Source organism: Xenopus laevis, chromosome 6L (assembly GCF_017654675.1).
Source record: "Xenopus laevis strain J_2021 chromosome 6L, Xenopus_laevis_v10.1, whole genome shotgun sequence".
Taxonomy (NCBI): domain Eukaryota; kingdom Metazoa; phylum Chordata; class Amphibia; order Anura; family Pipidae; genus Xenopus; species Xenopus laevis.
The window spans coordinates 45,256,269-45,281,737 of NC_054381.1; the positions used below are offsets into that span (position 1 = coordinate 45,256,269).

A 25,469-nucleotide genomic window follows, 5' to 3' on the forward strand; every position below is an offset into this window, starting at 1 on the left:
GGGCATTTAGCAAAGGTACCACCCTAGGCTGGGGTGGAGCAGGGAAGGGGGTATTCTCCTTTGAAAGATTAACCAATAGGTACAATTGTCTGTGTTCATTCTACTAAGCATTTGGGTGATTCTAAATACTGAAGAATAGTAATGGGCAAATCTGACCCATATCACTTCACTGAAATTAGCTGAAATGTATTGAAGTCATTCACCCATTGGAGCCTATGGGCGTAATTTTGCAAAAAAAATAAAAATAAAAAAACAAAAAAAAAATCGCTCAACACTACTGAAGAATGCTCAGTGGTTTTGCTGTATTCTCTGCATCCAAACAAAAGTTGCAAACAAATCCCATTTTATAACATTTCTGAGTCACATTCTGCTGCCGAATCCCATGAAGACTTCCTCAAGCAAAGAAAAAAAATGTAAATTTTGAATATTTTATAGACAATCTTTGACACCTCTGGAGACACAGTATGTGCTACTAAAAAACAATGTACGTGACCTCTTCAAATCGCAATGGTGAAATAGAATTCACAAATCTTTCACATAGATGATCTTTGACACCCTGCCACACAAGTAGACCTAAAAACTATTGTTCAACATCTAATTAATTGTTAAAGATTCCCATAAGCATCCCATACTATTTTTAGGTAGTATGCTATAAAAAGTGTATCACCGTTATCACACTTCTTTTTTTTTACAGAAGCAGTATGCACTTTGACTGGGAGTCCCTGTTTTTTTATAAAAATGGGTGTCCCCAGTACGAGATCTATGTTTTCCATTCAACTGCAATTTGTTGCAGCCCTCATTGTCAGTACTTTACTAGACTTGTTTTGAAGTGCAGCATTTTTAGTAACTGTTTTTGGTCCATCACACCGCTGCAGACTATTAAAGCTCCACTCCAGATGTGTTAGTGTGGTTTGGAAGCAAACGTTTGTATGCATGAATACAGATTCAGACAAATGTAATATACAGGAAAATGTAATATATATGAGATATAAATGCAGAAAACAAAGTATATGTGTGTGTATATAACACCTGAGTGAAGTCTGCAAACATATTAAATATTATAGCACAGCAATTTGCAAAAAAAATACATTTTCTTGCTGTCCCCATGCTCAGTCCATTTGGTAGATATTAAGCTATTTTTAGCTTAAAAATGTTATGCATAGTTCAGTTATAGGGCTAGCAGTCATTGCAATTTATCAATTGGCATTAAGTGAACCCAAGCACAAGTACCTTTATAAGTCCTTGCTGGGTGCATAAATTATTTAAAATCTCAGTCATAGATTATTAAGATACACCGCCATTTATAGGTTTTTTTATGTACCTCACTGCAGGATGCTACAGCTCTGTGCAGAGGAGTCAACCATTTGCTGTCTTTGGCATTTACTCTAGCTCCTGTAATAAACATGTGGGAAAAACGTTAGTATTTCAGCAATGCAATACATTCCTGCTACATACTTTGTTTATACATTAAAACAGCCCTATAAATAAAGAAAAATTCACTGTATTCAAAACAAATCATAAAAATAGGTTAAACACCATAACGACTATGCATAAACAAAACATATGACATGGTTAGTTTAAGTAATATTTGTCCATAAATCATTAACAAAGTAGCCAAGACCCTCCAAAAGTGCCCTGCAGCAACAGGGAACAGGGAACATTTGGTCTTCTCTTAAAATATAATATCGTGTATTTGCATGGTTTCTAAGAAATGTAGGGATCTACCTTCACTGCAGACATTTAGGAGCCTTGCATACTGCTAAAGGACCCAGGATCCAGCAAACAAAGCACTACTAAGCCAAGTAACATTTTACTGAAAGTTAATACTTTACTAGATCGGTTTGTTAAAGGAGAAGGAAAGCTACGGAGGCATTTTATTGCCAATAGATTAGCTGCAATAGTGCAAGCTAGAATGCTATATTTATGCTGTAGAATTTTTTACCATACCTGAGTAAAAAGCTCTAGAAACTCTGTTTGTTTAGGATAGGAGCTGCAGTATTAATGTGGTGTGACATCACTTCCTGCCTGAGTCTCTCCCTGCTCTGGGCTCAGATTACAGTAGAGAAGGGAGGGGTGGGGGGGAGAGGAGCAAACTGAGCATGCTCTTGCCCAGGGCAATGAGGTTTAAGCTGAAGGCAGGAAGTCTGATACAGAAGCCCATGTGTACACAATTGAAGGAAAGAAATGCTGTGTTTCTTTTGACAGGGGACTCAGAGCAACATTACTTTGGGGATTTACTGGTATATTTAGAAGGACCTTTCTGATAAGGCTTACTTAGTTTTAACCTTTCCTTCTCCTTTAAATAGGAAGAATTAAAACAAACGTATGGCACTACATGAGGGAGGCCAGCAGCTTACAACAAAACATGACATGAAACGAACAAACAAATCTGATACATTAGAAAGCCACTTTAAGGCTCTTTAGAAACACCCAAAGGAAAAATCAACCTAATAAATTGGCACTTTTAAACTAAAACATTTTTCCCCATTCTACATACAGCCAACTTTTGGGTCCCTATTTTTAATTAAGAAAACATTTAAACTAAAGAATTTCAAAGAAATATTTGTATGCCACTATATTTGCTTTTTTTATTTACACTAAAACAACAAACTTTTATGTGACAGTAAAGGTTTATGGCTAGTATTAAAAATATTGTATTGTTGAACGCTTCCTGCACAGGCTGTTCAGGTGCTGTTTATTCTAGTTAACCTTAATATTCATGCAAATAGCAAGAGAATAATAGCTAGGAGACATGTACACTTTGCATCAGCTAAAAACATTTTTTTATATAGTTAACTATCTACCTCTATAACTAACTCTCTCTCTCTCTCTATCTCTCTCTCTCTCTCTCTATAACTCTCTCTCTCTATAACTCTCTCTCTCTATAACTCTCTCTCTCTATAACTCTCTCTCTCTATAACTCTCTCTCTCTCTCTATAACTCTCTCTCTCTCTCTATAACTATCTCTCTCTCTATAACTCTCTCTCTCTCTATAACTATCTCTCTCTCTATAACTATCTCTCTCTCTCTCTATAACTATCTCTCTCTCTCTCTATAACTATCTCTCTCTCTCTCTATAACTATCTCTCTCTCTCTCTAACTATCTCTCTCTCTCTCTAACTATCTCTCTCTCTCTATAACTATCTCTCTCTCTCTATAACTATCTCTCTCTCTCTATAACTATCTCTCTCTCTCTATAACTATCTCTCTCTCTCTATAACTATCTCTCTCTATAACTATCTCTCTCTATAACTATAACTCTCTCTCTCTCTATAACTATCTCTCTCTCTCTCTCTATAACTATCTCTCTCTCTCTATAACTATCTCTCTCTCTCTATAACTATCTCTCTCTCTCTATAACTATCTCTCTCTCTCTATAACTATCTCTCTCTCTCTCTCTATATATATATACTGGTATAGGACCGGTTATCCAGAATGCTCGGGACCTGGGGTTTTTCGGATAACGGATCTTTCCGTAATTTGAGTCTTCATGCCTAATGTCTACTAGAAATTCATTTAAACATTAAATAAACCCAATAGGCTGGTTTTGCTTCCAATAAGGATTAATTATATCTTAGTTGGGATCAAGTACAAGCTACTGTTTTATTATTACAGAGAAAAAGGAAATAATTTTTAAAAATTTGGATTATTTGGATAAAATTGAATCTATGGGAGACAGCCATTCCGTAATTCGGAGCTTTCTGGATATCGGGTTTCCGGATAAGGCATCCTATACCTATATAAGCTTTTTTTTGGGGGGGGGGCTGCAGAAATTTTATCACACTTCATATATCCTTTAACAGTATCAAGGACAAGATATTTTGCTTATATACCATATAAACAAGATAATGTTATATCTTTAAAAATATTGTATATACTAGGTATTGAGCAACATAAACGGATAACCCTCAAGTTTTTATATGCAGGCCATAGAATTCAGCAACATGGTGTTCTTATTGAATTTGTAGCAGGAAATAGAGTGGCTTATAGACAAATAATATGAAAACAAACATACCAGATAAAATAAGAAGCTCGATAATTTCAGCATCTCCGAGATATGCAGCAGCATGAAGTGGGGTTCTTTTTTCATTATCCTGAAAAGTAAAAATATACAATGCTATTAAAATAGCATTAGTTTTAATGAGTTTAACAGTAAAGGCATGAATCACATTGAAAAATGTGTGCCGGTATAACATGACTAATGTACATCAGTTGCCGCTCACTGCAATGCCACCTGAATAATAAGCAAATATTAAATTGTAAAAAAAAAAAAAAAAATTGCTCCTTATGTTCATTAGACACTTTAAAAGAGAACATGAAGTATTGCTAAAATCTATAAATATTTTATAGGGCCCAAGATCATAACAACAGGTATATGGGCATTTGGATCGCGAGATATCAACGAATAGATGTGGTCAGCGAGCAGCCGGAATTTTTACCCCTGCCCAGATATCAACTGGGGAAGCCCGTCGGGGGGCCCCACACATAGGCCAATTAGCTGCTGACTCGGTCAGTTGCCAGCTTGTATCGGCCGTGTATGGCCAGCTTTAGGGTGACCATACACGGGCAGATTAAAGCTGCCGATATCAGTCCTTTACACCGATTCGGCAGCTTACTTGCCCGTGTAGGGGGCGTTGCAACGGGTCTCCCCTATTGATATCTAACCAAGATATCGATCAGGCAGGTTAATTTTTCTTTGCCATCGAATACCGCATCGCAATACTGTTGATGCCGTCCTCTTCCTGTCGGCACCTATTGTCAGCATTGTAATCCGATCATTTGGCCCTAGGGCCCTGCCTTTGGTGGGCTTATCAGGTTAAGATCCGCTTGTTTGGCGGATCTTATAGTGTACAGCCACCTTTAGATAAGATTACCAGAGCACTGATAAACAGATGTCCATTATGCAGGGAGTTATACGTGCACTGTTAATACAATGACCAAATATGGAGTAGCCTAAATGTCACTGTCTGCAATGTTTTGGATGCACACATAAAAGTTGCCTCAAAAACAAGTAATTAGACTTCGGTTAAAGAATCTGGGCAAAAAGGCACGCAGTTCATTCCTTCTTGGACCCTCTGGCAAACTATGAGCCACACAGTGCTGCGCAATATGTTGGTGCTTTAAAAATAAATAATAAATCCATATCTATCTGGATGCATTCGTATTATATCTGCAGTAGTGATGTGAAGATTGAGATTCTCGAGTCTACGTACACCCTCCCAACCCTAATCCAGCCTGCTCCGTTCCCTGTATTTATAGACCCGCGCCCACCCCACCATGATGTCACAAAAGGGGCAGGGAAGGCGAGACTCTATAAATTAAAGGGCCTGAAACTGGCAGTGTGAGGCGACCCGAAGATTTTTTGGCAGCCGGTCTGAACCCGCCCCACCAGGGGGTCCTGTGGGTTTTGGGGCGGCCAGCACATCGCTAATCTGCAGGCAGCCTGCTCTGGATGTCTTATTGCGTCAGAAAAGCAGTATTCCCTAATTGCAATTGTTTTGTTATTGATAGAAAACATTGACTTCTCCTTGAATTGGTACCAGAGAGGGCATCTGAAATCAAAGCAGTGGGAGGCACAGTATGTAAGATGTTCCACAGCTTCTATGTAATAGAGAGCATTATAGGACCACCCAAAGACGCTTCACAGATGCAGTAAAACAGGTGCAGAGATCCACTACGTTCTAGTGTATTCATGAGATGACAGCCCCACATTCCCGATTTCCCTTTGTTGAATGGCAAAGGAACTGAAACAGTGTGAAACTTTTCTGGGTTAAAACACCTCAGTAGGGCAATAGTCCAGGCATAACCAAAGCATAAATGACCATATCAATAAACCTAAGAAGTATTATTTAAAGGGGTTTTTCAATTAACTTTCAGTATGATATAAAAAGTGATGCTCAGACAATTTGGAATTGGTCTTCATTTTTTTTATTTGAGGATTTTTTGTGTTATTTAGCAGCTTTCCAGTTTGCCGTTTCAGCAATCTGGTTGCTAGGGTCCAAGTTACCCTAGCAGCCATGCACTGATTTGAATAAGAGACTGGAATATGAATAGGAGAGGCCTGAATAGAAAGATGATTAAGAAAAAAACAGCAAAAAAAAAAATCTGTAGCCTTACACAGCATTTGTTTTTACATTTGAAAGCTTCAACATAAAAATAAATAAATAAATAATGAAGACGAATATAAAAGTTGCTTAGAATTAGCCATTCTATAAGATAATAAAAGTTAACTTAAAGGTGAACCACCTCTTACATTTTCTAAGCCCCTACAGTGACATATTCTGAGTAAAAGGGGTAGGTTTATCAAAAAGTTAAGTTAGAGATCACCACAGTCCTCTAGAGTGAAATTCTGCCACTCACCATTCATTTCTATCGGATTTTTAAAAGAGTATTTTTCAATGGGTGTAAGTGAAAGTTCATCCTTTGATAAACACGCCTTTCAAAATCACATAGAAATGAATAGAGAGTGGAATTTCACTCTAGATGACTGTGGTGATCTTTAACTTCACTCTGATAAATATACCTCAATATCTCAAAAGAACATGTCCACATTAGACCTACAGCATTACAAAGGCAAGATCAATAAGGCAGTGCTGGAAACAAGACTTCCAAATTCCTCTGGTGTCTAGCATACAAAGAATAGAAGCATCACAGAAGAGCTATGTTACCCAAAAACTAGCCTAGATGCCACCTGATTCTCTTTCCATTATAAATTCTCACCTTGAGACCTATTAAGCCTTAAATCAAGCCAACTCCCACTCAAGAAGATAAAGTCTGTCCTCTACCCCAAAATTCACTGCACTGAAACTTATCTACAAGGTTGGAAAAAGGCACCTATCCTTCAGGTCATTGAGCTTACTATAGCAGTGGGGGTTCTGCCTGTCCAAGAAGCCATCCAAGCACTTCTTAACAGCATTAAATACATCTGCCATCACAAAAAAAGTCTACAGCCTTGCTGCCCTCACAGAGAAGAACTTCGGGTACAAAAGAAAGAGAAAGTGCAGATAGACAATGACGTCTGACCTAATGTGACCCAGGCAGATGTGAGATTTAGGTCAATGTCAAAAATGTTTTCAATCGTGGTTCTTTTTTAAGCAGAACTGTGGAAATAATGTCTTTCTAAACTAGTGGCCACTTGAATAGAGTGAGAAATGGGCTGCTAATAGCAGACACTTGTGTAAATACTGTACATGTGTTATCATAGGGTCATAATGATTTTGTCACATTCTCTAGCAAAAGCTGCCTACATAACGGATATTGAACTGAATGGGAAGCAGCTGTTGGGGAAGGGTGTCCGGATGACAGAGGTACTCCATGGGAGGTTACAGTGTATATTTAGTTAGTGGTACTATAATCCAATACAGAAGATATACAGAAGATAATGACCCTTTGTGAAATATACCATACAAATATTGTCTCAGTTACACAATAATAAAGAGTACCAATATGACCACAAATCCTTCCTGATTTTTAAAAAGGAAAATAAAAGGTACAGGTATGGGACCGGTTATCCAGAATGCTTGAAAACCTGTGGTTTTCCAGGTAATGGATGTTTCCATAATTTGAATCTTCATACCCCAAGTCTACTAGATAATCATGTCTTAGTTTGGATCAGGTATAAGCCATAACAGCTTGAGCACCAGAAATTTAATCTTAATCAAATTTTAAGGATTCGTTCGGCCAGGCATGAGGATTCGGGCGAATCATGATGAAAAATGCAGAATCCTGGACGAATACTTGGATTTGGTGCATCCCAACTAATTATATCTTAGTTTGGATTAAGTACAAGGTCCTGTTTTATTACAGAGAAAAAGGAAACCATTTCTAAAAATTTGGGTTATTTGGATAAAAAGGAGTCTATGGGAGATGACCTTTCCATAATTCTGAGCCTTATTGATAACGGGTTTCCAGATAGCAGGCCCAATACCTGTATATACAAATAGTGTAATGCAGCCAGCAGTCAAGCTGGAGTGATATTTTTAAGCAATCATAGCATACTGCAGTAAAAGAGGGGAGAAAGGAAATAGTTTGAAAAAAATATATGAATATTGCTGGTTCAAAAAAAATTAGGAATTGTAACATTCTAGTACATGGTCTTTATAATCTTCCCTCCTCCGCTCACAAAAACCACACTTTATATATTTTCCTGGAATCCAACTCATTTTGCTGTACTAAATAAAAGTGCTCAATCTATAACAGCGGGTAGATTATTATTTGCTGCAAAATCTACTTTCACATACATAAATACCTTTATGGTATACAATGAATTTTTCTACACCCTCTGCTAAAAATAAAAGTCTTTACAGCAGGTTCAAACAGCTTGTAGCTATTGCAAAGAGGCACGGAGCGGAACCAAATTAACCAAAGTAACCCTTGCATAGGGTTTTTAAAGCAATTTCCCAGCCAGGAGCTCACACTGTACTGATGAGTATCCCTCTCCAAGTCTTGCAAAATTCTACTTATTGATCAGCACTTGAGGATGACACAGGGTAGTATCCATGGAAAAGGGAGAAAGATTCATTTAGACGAGAGTCCATTTTAACATCTGAAAGCATTCAAATAATTATTACTTTCTTTTAGTTCTACTAAAAACAAAACAAGCCCTGGGGCACAGCACTGTAGCCAAGCAAAGGCATATAATTTACATAGCTCAGATGATTATGCATGTCAACAGATCCCACTTTATATATAGATTTAAAGGTCACCTATCATGGAAATATTGTTTCACCCAATGGAGGCACGGGCTAACAAAGCCCACACACCGGTTGGGGCAAACAACAGTATTATACCAAGAATTTGCCTCTTTGCCTATACATTGTTGGGGCAAATGCATGGGCATAATGAAGGAATGCCCTGGCTCACTGATTATGTATCCGGAGCCTATGTCACACACATGCACATGACACAATGACTGAGTTGGGGCATGAACGGATCTGATATCTGCATGTGTTTCCCCCACACCAGTGTGTCACCCAGTGGAATTCTTTCAAAAACACGGATTCTGCCAACCAGAATGCATGCTCTGTTAGAATTAGGGATGCATCGAATCCACTATTTTGAATTCGGCCAAACCCCCAAATCCTGCAGGAAAGATTCGAACAAATACCGAACCAAATCCTAATTTGCATATGCAAATTAGGGGTGGGAAGGGGAAAACATTCTTTACTTCCTTGTTTTGTGACACAAAGTCACGCAATTTCCCTGCACACAGCTAATTTGCATATGAAAATATGGATTCGGTTCAGCCGAATCCTGCTGAAAAAGGCCGAATCCTGGATTCAGTGCATCCCTAGTTAGAATGCATGCTCTGTTAGAATGCATGCGCTATTAGAATGCATGCTATATTAGAGAGTGGCTTTTTTATGAGGTCCTCTTTCCCCTTAATTTACATATGCAAATTAGGGTTTCCATTTAGTTTGGGGTTCGGCCGAATCTTTCTCAAAGGATTAGACTGAATCCTAAAATAGTGGATTCAGTGTATCCCTAGTTTTGGCACACTGCACACTTTGTTGCCTGCAGGAATTCAACCCATCTCGGGCAACAAAGTGCTTGAAAATTACTTTTTATTGGGATTAAAGATATAACATCTGCGGCATCACCCAGAACGCCTTCAAGACATTCTTACTTAAAATAAAGATGTGTTTTGATTCAAGAATCACCTGACAATTTTAGAATTTCTATAAAAGGCACTGAACTATGGGAACTCCTATCTCTTATCTTTGGGGGATAAAGCATTCAAATATTGATGCTTATCTAGAAGGGAGTGATTAGAGGGCTCTAATTTAAAAGGGCTGTTCACCTTTAACTTCTACAATGTCAAGCCTCCAGCAAGTGTGAGGCGACAGTTCTGAAGGGTATTCTTCTTGCAGTACACAGCCACAACCCCAATAATTTTATAATTTTCCTTGAGGAAGGTCACAGGAGTTAAATCCCGAGGAGTGATGTAGAATAGTAGAATATACATACAGTCACACTGTAATGACACACATTACTAAAGAAGTCTTATTTTCCTCTACCGTTTTCCAGCTGGAAATTTATTAGTTTTAGTCAAACATTTCCCCAGTTAGACATTTGCCAGAGAAGGTGACTATATTCTTCTGCATGCCTTTATGTATTTTCCGGATTTAATGCTTTCCCTTGTATCTCCCTAGTGATCTGACTGCAGACCTCAAAGGTTATACAAGGCCACAGTACCATAACCCTTTTTCTCTATGCGTTTTCAGTGTGTTTACAATGGAAATATAAAGAAGGCAAGAAAATGCCTGAAACTAAAGCCAGTGTGTTGAGATTACACTATATTCATTCAAAAACACTTCTCAGATGACATTTTCAAACAGGTCTAGCCTCTTAAACGAGTAGTATGGTTGTTATGGTATAACAAAGCATGTGGTACAAGCGTTTAAATGTATTGGCAGCTGAAGAGAAGAAGTAGCAGGTGAAGGCTTAAAAAAAATCTCAAAGTGAAATGCTTTACAGGACACAGTGGTGTATAAAAATAGGTGAAAATTTAACAATTTAGTCCTGCTTAAAGACCTAGAGAATGGCTTGTTTAACTTTCTGTATGTAAAAACATAATTTTTTTAGATTTCCTAGCGTTTTAAAATGGAATATAAAAAAACAGGGTATGTAAATAACAATGTGGCTTGTTTTGCTATATAATACAAAATCCAGCATGCAGCTAAACCATAAAATGATTTGGGCCTTCAAAGGTGTGCACGGGGGGGGGGGGTCACCATCTTGGATTTTGTTAGGCATGTCAGTGACACTCACATGCTCAGCGTAAGTCTGGGCGACTGTTGAAAAGCTAACATAAGGGGTCAGTGCAAACCATTAAGAAGCTCAGGTAACCAACAGCAGAACAGAGCATGCGCTATGAATCAGCAGAAAAAGAGATGGGAGCTTCTTCAGGAAAACAGACCTTCTAAAGGACTGCTAAAGACCCCCATAACATACTGGCCAGTACTTATACTCTTCTACTGCTTCTTTGCGATGCTTTGTTTCTCTTTTAATTATGGCAGAGCATATTTGGATCATGCATGAACTTGATAACTATCAAAACAGTCACATCTGAATCACATCTCCAGTCAGTTCAAGTAAATAAGCTTCAATGAGACCGGTCAGACTGTTATTATTAAATGGATACAAACATTTGGTTCAGTAAAAAGCAAATGGACAAAACGTTCACAATGTTCAAGTGAACAATTTTGCCTTTGCGAGCACTTTGCCTCTCATGCAACAGTAGGATAGCGATTGTGACTTTTTTCGTTTGCAATAGAGTGCAGTATATGTAATAAAACTTCTTAATGAAAAAGTTGTTCCGTTTATGCTACCTTCAAGCAGGTCTTAAAAGTTCGCAATGCACAATTAAGATTTGCAATGAAAAGCCTGAAGAAAATTACATTGTGACATGCATATTTGTTCTCTTTGCGTATTTAATACATTTCCCCCAAATGTCAATATGCAAGAAGGTGTTGCACACAAACAGTTGTGTATACATTTGCAATGTGGTGCAGAAAAATTGATCCATCTATTTCTGCCAAAGAAACAGTGCTTACAAAGTAAAAAAGTGGATTTCTATATGATGCATTTGTTACCACAATATCTTGTCACTTTGGCCAATGTTTTAGAACAAATTCTTTTGGATTTTGTAACCTTTGCCTGAAATGAATCAGGGCACAGGGCATTGCTGATCAATATATTGTTTTGAAAAATAAATAGCAGGGATTTGCAATATAAACAACATTCAGTTAAAAAGTTTGCAAATAAATAAGATACCAAGGTAGAGAAATTCCCCTTGGGGGTGCCAAACAATAGGCTCTCCAAGAGATTGTTTTTACTTACCTGACACTCCAGGCCGGTGCTTCTGTCAGCAGAAAACTGCACCAGCCCGGAGTTCTTCCAGCGAGCACTACGGAGTGATCCTCTTTCTGCTTCTTCGCTCTACAAATTTCCCGGAGTAGACGCATACGCAGTAGAACAAATTAGCAGGCTTTTTAGTTAAAGTTCAGCTTTTCACTCTACTGCACATGAGCAATCGCTAGAAGAAAGAAGAAGCAGGAAGAGGATCGCTCCGTGGTGCTCGCTGGAAGAATCCTGGGCCGGTCCAGTTTTCTGCTGATAGAACCAACCCTGGGTGTCCGGTAATTAAATACAATCACTTTGGGGGTGCCTAACATTTGGCAGCCCCAAGTGGAAAAATACTTTCCTTCTCTTTTAATGCATTATCTTTCTTACCTGAAAGTTAACATCTTCCTTCTTGAATATCAATGCCCGGACTTCATCAGGATCCCCGTTAAAGATTGCTTGAACCAGGGGTGGCTGAAGTAAAAGGAAACAAAGATGTAAACAGAGGCACAAAGTAACAAACAAGAAATGCAGATTCTTAACACACCATGAATCAAATCCTTTTTATGTACGTTCCATATGGCCCTTGTGATTGTATGCCTTACTCCCTGCCTTATCAGTGCTTAGGCTGCAGTAAGCACCTATACACTGTATGTCCCCAGTTCCATCATTCCCAATACATTGCAGGACTCCTTCACCAGCAAAAGTGATGTAAATGCACATTTATCTGTAGTTCTGAAACATATGGAGTGTGAGTGGTTGCCTGCCTCTCAGCCAACATCTGTCAAACTGTTCTCCCTCTTACACAGTGATTTGATATTGACCAGACCAAAGATTTTATTAACAGAACCAAAAATGTATGTTGTAGTACATATCATGTAAATAGAAATAACCTAATTAAAAGTACACAATTGTATTCAATATTTCAAGTAGCTTTTTGACTGGTCAGTTTTATCGGTATGAAAGATAATGTTACAATTTGATTAAGCAATTCCTGAATCAACAAAAATATATTTATTTAATGGTAAAAGTTCTGCGACTAGCTCTTGATGCAACACACAGGCAGTTTTGATAACACGAAATCAGAGGAAAACTTAAAAACTGCATAGGAATGCACTGGCAGGTGTGAGGGTACAACTAGTAGGCTGCACGGACTGTCGGCCTTATTGAAATACCGGTCAGTGTTTCTTAGGCTTAATGAGAACAAGAAATAAAAGTGGATGTATCTGGCCTCTCATGACTTCTTGCTTGGCTGCTTATGCCCACCATCCCTAGTGCAAATGCACACCAGCTCGCCATAAGTCTCCTGATCATAGGCATTCAGGTAAGTAGTTCTGCTCCATCTAGAAAGCAGCAGACGTCCCTCCAATGTTTTAGTAGTTTTCAAGCCTGATACTAACATTTTCTCTTCACAAATCATGAAAAGAAATGTACCAGAAGGCACTGAGTCATTATCCAGTAACATGTTCCATGAAAGGAATCTTTGTATGCATCAAATCTGAATATGCCAAGCAAAGTCTACCAAACATAAGGTTATTTGCTGCTCTTTCATATCTGAAGGACATTAGTCTTCAATCAGTTAGAAATGTCAGACGCAATATTTTGTTATGACAGTTCAGATTTCATTAAAATAAAAGAACAAGCACAAGCATCTTTGTATACTGGTATGCCATTCTATTATCTGGTAACCCGAGGCGTCCATATAATGGGCCTTGGATCACCATGCCTTAGGGCTGCTAAAATACATTCAGACATTATGAAAGCCAAATAATCTAGCTTGGCGATTATCAAATATAAGTTACGGTCTTATTATTATAGAGAAAAAGCAAATCTGTTGGGAAGAATAGTTTGTTTAACTTAGATACCATAATACAGTGATCCCTGACCAGTAGCTCATGAGCAACATGTTGCTCTCCAACCCCTTGGATGTTGTTCCCTGTGATTTCAAAGCAGGTGCTTATTTTTAAATTCCAAGTTTTGGTTGCATATAAAACAGGTGCACTGGCAAACAGAGCCTCAATATAGGTTGAAAAGCCACATAGGGGCTACTAAATGGCCAATCACAGCCCTTATTTGGCATCCTAAGAACATTTTTTCATTCTAGCATTGCTCCCCAACTCCTTTTACTTCGGAATGATGCTCATGGGTCCTAAAGGTTGGGGATCCCTGCCATAAGAAATGCCATAACTGTCATTTAGAGTCTTCTGGATATCTGGTTCCCCAGTAATAAACCCCAATGTGGTTTGGAGAAGTCAAGGAGGGGGCTGAGCTTGCTGGTAAGTTAACAGTACTCTTGGTAAACCATTAACAAACCTAATATTTATAAAACGCTGAATGAAAAAATATCACGCTTCACACATTTTCACTTATGTTAGCATAGCAAAAGAGACAGCTGTCTTACCGTTACAATTCCAGATGGAGTATAAGTATTTCTTTGAGGTAACTTGGAAGTAAAATAAGGAGCATCATCTTCCCCCTCCTCCAAAACCACAATGCATACACGGCTCATTCGATCTATTAGTGAGGCTCTATTTCATTCACTGAATCAGTACACTAATGAGAAATTGTTCCATTTACAGATAGGAATTTGTGTAGTATGATTTTGGGTTCAGTTGTAACATATTACTGTACAGGGCTCGTTATTCATCAGTATAAATCCCATTTACCAGTAGGCATCTAAACACTGTAAAAAGATTTAGGAAAATATATAATAAAATGCCTTAAATTGTAAACTATTTCTTCATTAAAAACATTTGAAGGATAAAACATTTACACTTATGGAATTAGTGAGCAGACAGAGTGCTAATAAGGAGTCAAAACGCTTTTTCCATCAAACAAGGACACACAGAAAAACTACTCAGCATCATTTTAGGTCAATTCCTAAGCGCAATAGTCAGCTTTTTTTGGCAGCTGTTAAATCAAGCTGAATGAAAGCTGTATTTGTCCAGGGATCTGAATCCAGAATGGTTTAAAAATCGTAGCATTTTTTCGAATAATCCATAGCAGAGAGCCTATGCAATGAATATAGATCCAGGAAGATCCACACGATGGACAACTATGGAACCCGGCAGTTAGTTCTGGACTGCAGTTTTTTGTATACATGTGACGACTCGGGCCACAAGTAGTTAGGGTATTGCAGGAGACACAACGTATCCAGCTAAATCCCAAATGGCACACAATGGTGTGTTCACTTCATTAACAGAAACAATAGGCTGCAATTACTTCCATTCCAGGTTAACAGTAGAAAATATGTCGTCCCGAAAACACACAAAGGCAAAAGTACTGCAATGGTACAAAGCATTAGCAGCAACTTAATGAGTTGGAAATCTGCCTGTCAAAGTAGTTCATCACTGTGGCCAAGCAGCATCCGTTGGAATCCTCATTCAAAACATGCATCGGTATTCCTTTCAACATGTACGCATCTTAATGCCATCACCTCCGATGCTGAGCCCTCAGTCAGTGCCACGCTGAATAATATTCTTTCATATGCATCTCTAGAACGACCCCTTTGTTCAGGAGATGGTTTTGAAAGCTGCAGAGCCCCAGGCAGAGAGGGCGCTTGTAGAAGAGCACTGGCTCAAATCACTCCCCCAGCAGTAGCAGCATTCCATCCCAGCTGTTACGGAAAGAAGCAAACACACTGCAGAGCTGCAGAATGAAATGCCTAGTAATGCTCACATGCGATTTCGTTCTGTCTTCTACACCAACCAGTAACTTCCTATGTAGGGGAGGGGTTTGAGGTCCTGCTCTGCAGTCGTCACTAACAATACTGGTGGTTTAGTGACTAATCTCCCCAAAATGGAAAAAAAAACATCTTTGGTTGAAGTTTCACCCTTTCCTTCGTGATCCACATGGAAAATTTGTAAAATTGGATGTTCTGGCTGAGCTTAGAAAATATGCCTAACTACTTTCATATGTGGCATTAGGGCACAGACAAGAGGGTTTGTTTGTTTCATTTAGGCAAATGAATTTTTTTTTTTCTATCATATTTCAGCGGCACACATCTTATACACATAGAACATTTGAATCCCTACATTTATTCTCTGCACAGTTTACAAGATATTTGGGATGGGGGGTATACGTATGTAGAAGGCTTTGTATATGAAGCAGACCATTCCAAGGCATTTTTCTAGTTTACTAAAAGCTGGAGAGAAAGAGCAGATCCCATTTAGACCACAGCTTTCCTCATCCTCTGTCGCCTTGTATTTCATCACATCAGCAAACAGATGCGGAACGGATATGGTTACAATGGGAGCAGTACTTATACCCTTTAAATAGTTAATAGCAAATCAGAGGCAAGGACCTTTGTTCTAATAGCATTGTACAACCTGTTATTATTATGAGGGTTACAATGGCAAGGCCTTCTAGTTAAATCTCAGCGGGGTTCAGTAATCAACAGTGGTGAGTTTCTGTACCTTGGCAGTTAAAGCTTTAAAAAGCCAATCCATTATTAGTTGCTATTTGCACAAGTTTTGATAAATGAGAGCCCCAGTACTTCTTTTTCTAAGGGGAAAATGAAGCTGGTAAATTAACTTCATGACTTGAAAGTTGGTTTGGAACCAGTTATGCATCTCATTTTGTACAGTTGGAAGAAACGTCATATTCCTGAATGGGAACATGATGACCAATTACAGGTCCTGACCCCTAGATTATAAATACCTGTTTTAGGACAGAGCAGGAGCCAAACCATGTAAAATAAAACTGCTGTACATTGCCTGGAAAAATAACCTATGTATCATTGTATATTCCAATGAAATACCATGCAAATACCCATGTTAATATTCTGGTCATGCCCATTCACCAATAATAAGGCTACATTATTGTGCATGTATCCAGTGTTTATGCATTTGAGTGCACTGTGAACACAAACTAAATGCAGATTGAAGGTCAGGCATTTTAAAAGCAGGAAACTATATGGAGCCAGAGTTATGAATCTGATCCAGGTGACTTCCAACCTCGACTTAGGAAGCCAGTAACAACATGCAGTAAGCAAAGGACAGGCTCGGAGTGTCCTGTTTTTGTCTCTGCATTTTGGCCTAAGTGTTGCACTCCAAGGCACAACTTTTTGCACTACTAGAATGGAGTATTCCTTTGAATACATCTGAATTATTTTATCGACACTGTATTTGTAGGTGGGGGTGGTGGGTGTCCCTGGGAATGTCCCTTAACTTGCAAGCCATTTAGATAAACAGGGAATGTAGGAGTGCTGTATTTAAACCCCTTCTTTTAAATCAAGCTTATCATGCAGTAGCCATGAGGGCAGCCATTCAAAAAGAAATGCAAGTGTTCTGGCCATAAACATTAAATTAAAGTACACTTTTTGTGTCCCTTAGTGCTCTTGTACTTGCATCTGGGGCAATAATAAATGATCCCTATGATCTTTATTTGCCATCACGTTCCAGGATAAAATTGATATTTACATCAATACAGTCTTCTTAAAAGTATCTGTGGGAAAGGAGTTCTCATGAAACACTTCTTGAAAAGGAGTCCACTGCCTTAGCAAATACTCAGGAAATCCTCCCTTGTCTATTGCATGAATCATTATGCATTTCATCCTGAAGGAAGTGTATTCTCATACCATTTTGCACACTGGCAAGATGCCGGGAACATCTATACCAACTGCACCAAGCTATATGTTTTAAGTGCAACAAAACAAGAGAATTCATTCCACCTATGCTGTCATGGCTGTCTTTGTAAATGAAAACCAGGTCCCCAATACTTCTCCTGGATATATGTAAAGGCTTTCAAATAAACCAGAGTCTCACTTTTGCTACCAACATATAAAGGATCCTCTTGCATGTAAGTGTAAAGCACTTTTTGTATTCAGCTTCTATTAAGCCTCTAATACAAAAGTACTTTCATCTATATACCCTTCTTTACACTTGCACCTAGATGTTGGCTGGCTTTTGCTTTGCTGAATAAGATGCAAGGTGCCAAGTACCTGGAATAAACGAACGATTCGAAGGATTTTAATCCATCGATCGAAGGATTATCCTTCGATCAGAAATTTGTTAGCAATCCTATGGGGACCTTCCCCATAGGCTAACATTGGCCTCCATAGGTTTTAGGTGGTGAACTAGGGGGTCAAAGAAATTTTTAAAGAGACAGTACTTTGATTATCGAATGGTCGAATATTCGAACGATTTTTAGTTTGAATCGTTCAATTCGAAGTCGAAGGTGGTAGTCGAAGGTCGAAGTAGCAAATTGGATGGTCGAAGTAGCCAAAAAAAACATTAGAAATTCTAACTATTTTTCGTCTATTCCTTCACTTGAACTTATTGAATGGGCCCCTGAGTGGTTTCAGTGTAGAATGCTGCCCTCACGGCTACACAGGAGCTTGTTTATATCAACTGTTGTAGAGTTTCTGCAGCATACACACCAGTTGTACAGGTGCAGCGCAATCAGTGCATTATATTTTCATTTCTTTAATGCACTTTCAGTTTTGGTGTTACTGTTCCCTTAAAGGGATTCTGTCATGGGAAAAAAAGAAATCAGTTAATAGTGCTGCTCCAGCAGAATTCTGCACTGAAATCCATTTCTCAAAAGAGCAAACAGATCTTTTTATATTGAATTTTGAAATCTGACATGGGGCTAGACATATTGTCAATTTCCCAGCTGCCCCAAGTCATGTGACTTGTGCTCTGATAAACTTCAATCACTCTTTACTGCTGTACTGCAAATTGGGAGTGATATCACCCCCTCCCTTTTCCCCCCAGCAGCCAAACAAAAGAACAATGGGAAGGTAACCAGATAGCAGCTCCCTAACACAAGATAACAGCTGCCTGGTAGATCAAAGAACAACACTCAATAGTAAAAACCCATGACCCACTGAGACACATTCAGTTTCATTGAGAAGGAAAAACAGCAGCCTGCCAGAAAGCATTTCTCTCCTAAAGTGCAGGTACAAGTCACATGACCAGGGGCAGCTGACGAAGGGGCACGCCCCCGAAACGTTGTATTGTTGGATTGACATTAAACACGGGAGCAATCCCTTGAGCATGTTACGTGTGCTGGAGTTACTTTGTATGCATTGAATTCTGGAGGGGCCGTCCTCCTATACCCCAGGCAACGTACTTAATCGTTTGGAGAGGCCAGGTGTGCATGTGCAAATTTTTGCCTAACAGGGGCAGCTGGCCCCATGTCAGAGTTCAAAATTGAATATAAAAAGATCTGTTTGCTCTTTTGAGAAATGCATTTCAGTGCAGAAGTCTGCTGGAGTAGCACTATTAACTGATGCGTTTTGAAAAAAACATATTTTATGATGCCAGGTTCCCTTTAAAGTACAACCCTTCGAGCAGCAGGGACTCTGCCCACCTACAAAGCCTGATATTACTCACAAAGTAGTTCTGCTTTTAGATATGCTTGGGGTTGCACAGAAGTAAATAATTGGGGGGGGGGAAGAGACTTGGGACTCGCCTATAAAAATGATGAGATTAGTGATGGCACGGTTTATATATGCTTAGCCACATGTTAAAACTGCTTCTGTCTTTCTGCGCTGTTACAGAGCATTGAGCAAGTTATAAGAATGGAGGAAACCACTGCTGAAATTCTATACAACACATTAACAGCACTGGAAAGCATTGCATACCTGCCCTGTACTTGTCCAGTTAAAAATACCAGTCCTTGCTTTAGGAATGGCCTCAATGACATTGCCCTAGAGCTGTTAAAGTTAGGCAGCTAGGAAACAACGAAAATAATTAAGTGACACGTCAAATACCAGTTTACATTCAAACAAAGCACATTAGAACTGTTGCTAGGTTTGCCTGCCTGTAAATAAGTTTAAACTACGGTCTATATTTTAGCTCTGGAGAAAAGAAGTAACCTACAACTTAAAAGTAATTTATCTGCTGTTTTTTTTTTAGCATTTGGCCAAAATAAGGGGACTGCAGAAACCGCTTAAAAAAAGGAAACAGTCCATTTCCAATATGGGTATGGGAACGGTTATCCAGAATGCTTGGGACCTGGGGTTTTCCGGATAGGGGATGTTTCCTTAATTTGGAAACCATACCTTAAGTCTACTATAAACTCATGTAAACATTAAATAAACCCATTAAATAAACACAATAGGCTGATTTTGCTTCCAATAACGATAAATGATATCTTAGTTTGGATCAAGTACAAGCTACTGTTTTATTATTGCAGAGAAAAATAAAATTGTAAAAAATTTGGACTTTTCGGTTAAAATGGAGATGTCCGTTCTGGAATACAGAGCTTTCTGGATAATGGGTTTCCAGATAACGGATCCTATACATGTATATGATATCATATCAGTGGTTCAGGATACAGGATATATGACACAAATCCATGAAAGTAGGCATGCACAAACCTCAATGCTTAGTACTGTAGGATAACAACTATCTTGTAAGTAGCTGGACTGTAACTGGAACAGGTGTTCAAAATGTCAAATTTTGCATGTGCCACCTGACCTTATGGAATCTGTGGCTTCCTCATTGCTGTGTTCCATGAACTGTTAGAAATGTCAGGGGGTAAGGCAATGACAGATGTATCTATTTGTTGCCAAAAATACCTTGTAATGTAGAAGAATGGAGATGGCCACATGTCACACAATAACCATGTGAAAATGCCTTCTTTTGCATTTCCATATTTCAGCCTGATAGCGTTGTCTACATCTATCATTAGCCAAAAATTCTGAAACAACCTGTATGCTAACAGATTGCAGACTGCTGCACAACACAACTTATTTTTTGGGGGGAAAATTTTAAATATTAAATAAAAATATGTAACCTATATTCAACATTTTCCTACGAATCGGGCTTCTGATGAAAAAAAAAATGTGTGCATAGAATCACATATAGTTTTTAACCTTCATCATTTTATATCTAATTAGTTCTAGTAATTAGGACATCCAGGGCTTATGTGTCTTTCCAAAGGCAATCCAGTTTCTGGTAGTGTTACTTCTGGTAAATTAAAGCAAGGATACAGAATGTCCTGGCTTCTTCTGCTCTATAACCCTTGCATTCCCGATTTGATGACAGTTGCTGAAGGCCAATACATGATCTCTTTATTCACACTAGAATGTCTTGCCTTGGGTTTTAGAGCAAAAGATCTGCACGAGCGTGACGTACTTCAAAGGGCTTTGGATGAGTGGCTACATGCAGTTTTCACGTGATATAAAGTGAATAAAATAAGAACACAAACACGGATATGTATGTTTCATGTAAGGGTGAACTGAAGATACAGCTGTAACATGCATGTGTGTCTTGAATAAGTAAACACATCCTCAGAACTCAAACTGGACACAAAATGAAGAAATGCGTGAATGGAAAGACACAAATTCCTCGCAAGTTCCCCTGGGTGCATTAACGGTAGCCTGGAGAAGGATGTGCACATTTCAGAAGTGGAGGGGGGGGAGGCGAGGGGAGTTACCATCTGGGAAACACACAGAAGTTATGATTCACCACATTATGGGCCCTCAGAAGGGTGGCGACAGACATGTAGTTATTTAAAACGTATGGCAATGAGTCACGGGAATACTGGGCCTTCCCAAACACATCACACACTCATTGAAATAGAAGCGCATTACTGAAATTGATGGCTTTCCATGAATACTTTCACTATTTCTACAGGGAACAGATCGCATTATTTGGCACCCTACTAAAAAATGGAGCCAGTCAAAACCTCCAGAATCTGCTCTTTAGCCACACATATAAAACATAAATAGAACCCTTAATCACTCTTATGCTCCCCATAGACACGACGATTCTTCTTGCCGAGCGACCGATTTTAGGGAAGTCCGACCAATCCTTCGAAATTATCGTGCGGATAGTGGGATTCGAACATCTTACGATTTTTTGGCCGACATCTGTCAGGAAATTGATAGGCCAGGTCAAAAAATCTTTGTCGGTCCCAGTGCAATCTATCTATGTTTGCAGGGACAAGCAGGCAGCTCCCCTTTGTTTTCCTGGCAAATTGGTCTTTTTAGTTGATGGTCAATCCATACGATCGTACCGAGAAAATCGTGGTCTCACGATCAGGATCTGATCTTTTAAAAATCTCAACATGTATGGCCAGCTAAAACCTTAAAACTGAAGCAGTAGAGAATGTTCTCCCAACCTGTATGCACCCAAGAAATGCACCATGAAAGCTTGGGGTGACAGAGAGAATTCCTTCTGCCCTAAAACTGTACTCTCTATACACATTGATAAAAGACTACTGAAACTGCATTCTTGCTTTTTTTGCTTGTAATTCAGCAGGGAAAAGACAGTATTAAAAATTTAATATATGCTAATAAAGTGTGCAATTCTACAAAATGTAACCTTGTTAGATACTCCTGATAACCAATGGATACACAACTATCTATTCAAATGAATATTGCTAACAGACATTTAGTCTACTAAAATTACTATCAATAAATACGCCTTCAATATTTGACTGAAGATGTAGAATAAACTATGCAATGCACTGATCTAGTAATATGTTTCTGACAGACTGCAGGAAAATATATTTATTGCTAGCTATTATATTTAGTCCATTTGTCAGGCTGAAGAATGTGCCAATTCCAAACAAGACACAAACATTACTGAAATGTCATATGGCATACACTAATGTTCTAGACACAATGGGGCAAATTCACTAAGATTTATAGTTGCGCCAGCGTCCGATTCGCCGCACTTCGCCAGACGTATTTTCGCCAGTGCTACACAAATTCACTAAAATCCGAAGTTGTGCTCAGGGGAAGCGCAAGGTTGCGAAGTTGCGCTAGCGTTGATTCGCCAAGCAAAGCAAAGTTACGCTAGCAATGCTTAATTTGCATACGGCGCCAAATTGAAGTTACAATGGAGGTATATGTAGCCTCACTACACAAGCTTGGGAAACCTTCAAAACAGCAAATAAAATTTTTATTTTGCCCTACACATGTGCCCACTGTATAGGTGCCATGAGTTATTAAATGTAGGGGGGAAGGAGGGTAGCCCCAAAAATCTTTTTGATCTTTTTCAGCCTATCACCCATAAAAAAAGAAAAAAAAAGCCAGCGTTTTTTGGGAGTTAGAAATTTTTTTAACTTTTTTTGAAGCAATCCCTATCTACTCTATTGCACTTCGCCTGGTCTGAGGTGGTGAAGGAAGTCTGGCGTTAAAGGTAGTGTTCAGAAAAATTTGCGCGGCAGTGAATTTGCGTAGTTACGTCCGTTGTGCAAATTCGCCAGGCGTAAGGGTGCGAAGTAACACTAGCGAATTTACGACAACGTCCATTAGTGAATCGGCGAATTAACGAAAATGCGCTACGCTAGCGAATTAACACTAGCGTTAGGTGCTTCGTCCTTTAGTGAATTTGCCCCAAAGTATATTTTAGTGGGCACTCTTTTTTTCTTCATGTGTGGTAGAAATAATAGGCAGTACCACACGAAGCATCTAATGACACAAAACATGTTAGGAAGGAGGAGCTCAGGAACCATGGAGTACTGACGTACCTACATTATGTCCTTTTGGTATGGTTGATTTTTTGGAATTTTGGATAAATCCGATTGTTTTGCATACCAAATAAATGTTTTATGTGTAATACTGCCTATAATATGTATTACTATATGGTTTACTAAGGCAGTGTTCACACGTGTTAGGTGGCTTACACCTAAGTACTTGTTAGAGTTGATTGATGTGATGTTTGGCAATTGTAAGCACTGTCATTGTCACATGAGAAAAATATGTCACGTTGCAGGAAATAGGAGAAACACGTTAGGATGGTTTGAGCAGTATTTTATGGCTGCCTTACAGCAGACCATGACAATTGTAAAAAGACGAGAGTCCTTTGTTGGACCTACAAAGAGGCATTATAAATATATAAAAAATTGTTTACAGTTATTTATTTTTTTTACATCACTACAAAATGTGCACTATGTAATTTTAAAAAAAAAGTTTGTTATAAAAATGTAGCTTTCATAATCCTTTCCTCTCTAGAATGAGATTATTGGTCTGGAAGGCCACCCCTCTTCCACTAGGCCTTATGACTGGAATGATAAATTATGAGGATTTTCATAAGATTATGAAGCGCCTAAATCAGACTTCTGATATTACTTATACTATTTATTTAGTTAAAATGGCTTTTTATTTTTCAAGCAGAAGGCAATCAAACTTGCATAAAATAAGTAGGGAATACAAATGCATGGGACAAGAAACAAACGGCTGGTTGAAAAGAGGCATTCATGAAACAGTTTGTTTTATATGCAAAGGATGAAGTATTTCAGCAGTGGCATGGGAACTATGGGAAATCGGAACTAAAGCAAAGGTTCATAAGCTTTAAATGTAATCAAATTAGCAGAAACATTTTTTTGAACACTGAAACAATACAAAGTTTGGGGTAGTGTATTTGCAAAATAAATAAATACACATTAATATAGGCCCCGGCCAATTATGTTTCTATTCATCTAAATACCTTAGCAAAGACAATGCAAGTAAACCTATTATGTCATGGTAGCAAGCCTATTAATGTTTATTTGTATTATTCAGCATGCCCGCCTAAGCTTATCAGTGAGACCCTAATTATCCTGAGAACTGTGCCCCTGCACAAGCATGAGCAGCGCAGGCCTGGGGGCTGAGAAAACCTAACAAACTAAAACAGACACGCACACACTGAAGTGGTATACATACCAAGAAAGGTAAACTAAGGGAAAAAGGAAATACAGAGTGATTCTGGAGCTTAAATTTAGAAAAGGCAAAGTAAACCAGAAAAAGTATGGACAACCATTAGCAAGTTCCATCAGAGAAACCCAAATCCCTTTTTTCAAGTAGTGTTCAATGGAAAGTGACTGCTCTCATCCAATGCTACTTTCACCCCTGTACCCTCAAATTGGAACATGCTCTGCTGCTCCAACTCAAAGGCTTGCTGCTCTCAGCTTAATGATGGAGCAGAGGCCACAAACACGCTTTACCTAAATAATCGGCATATTCCCCAATGGTTGATGCACATGTACAGAGAAGTAAAATTAAAGTGCACCCTGGAACAGGATGACAAAGGTTTCTGTATTTCTTGCTGCCATCTAGTGGAAATACATTTTTGGCAATTAACAGATTACAACTAAGCAAACTTTTACAAATAATAAGAACTTTCACAGAGGACAGAAACAGCAGGACAAAATTCTGTTAACATTATTACCTTTCACTTGACCACACTGGCACGCTGCCTAGGAATTATCTTAAGACTCTCATCTGTCTTTTCTGACTTTTTGAAGCTTCAGGGTATAAAAAATCTCAAAAAATTCAAGGTTTTTTCCCCACGTTTCAAGTCCCCCCCCCCCCCCGCCCCCAAAAAAAATCCTCGACCAGAAAAAAAACGAGGTTTAGTAAATAACGCCCTTAAAGTCTTGTTTGTGAAACCCATACTATACACACCACGGTCCTTCAAGCTATCCACTGGAGGGCAGCAAAGAACAAAGAAACAGAGGCATATTTAAAACATATTTTGATCCAAAAATAATGCAAAAAGCACTGTAAAGTAGCACTGTTTTCTTTATATGCTCATTTTTATTAACTTTTTTTTTAGATGATGAAGAAACAGTAACACAGCAAGCACAGTAAGTTGGAGTATGGCTGTGCTTTCAGTACCACATTAGAAAGGCTTTTTACAGTGGTTTCTACTTTCAGGTGGCTGCCACTATTAAAGTTATAATTT

At 38.6% G+C, this 25,469-nt stretch overlaps 1 protein-coding gene across 3 annotated transcripts in view; it reads right to left on the reverse strand.

Annotated features, from left to right (window-relative positions):
- Window positions 1-25,469, reverse strand: part of LOC108718914 (serine/threonine-protein phosphatase 6 regulatory ankyrin repeat subunit A) — an 89,887-nt gene that overhangs the window by 49,146 nt on the left and 15,272 nt on the right. The window contains exons 1-4 of one of the 3 annotated variants that reach the window (XM_041565993.1): window positions 14,246-15,482; window positions 12,235-12,318; window positions 4,016-4,094; window positions 1,322-1,392 (exon numbers count right to left, since the gene is read on the reverse strand). In XM_041565993.1, coding sequence (XP_041421927.1) covers window positions 1,322-1,392; window positions 4,016-4,094; window positions 12,235-12,318; window positions 14,246-14,353 — 342 coding nt within the window. In that variant the 5' untranslated portion in view covers window positions 14,354-15,482. Of the gene's footprint in view, window positions 1-1,321; window positions 1,393-4,015; window positions 4,095-12,234; window positions 12,319-14,245; window positions 15,483-25,469 lie in introns of those variants that run through there. The other 2 variants (XM_041565995.1, XM_041565994.1) reach the window with 2 other exon arrangements.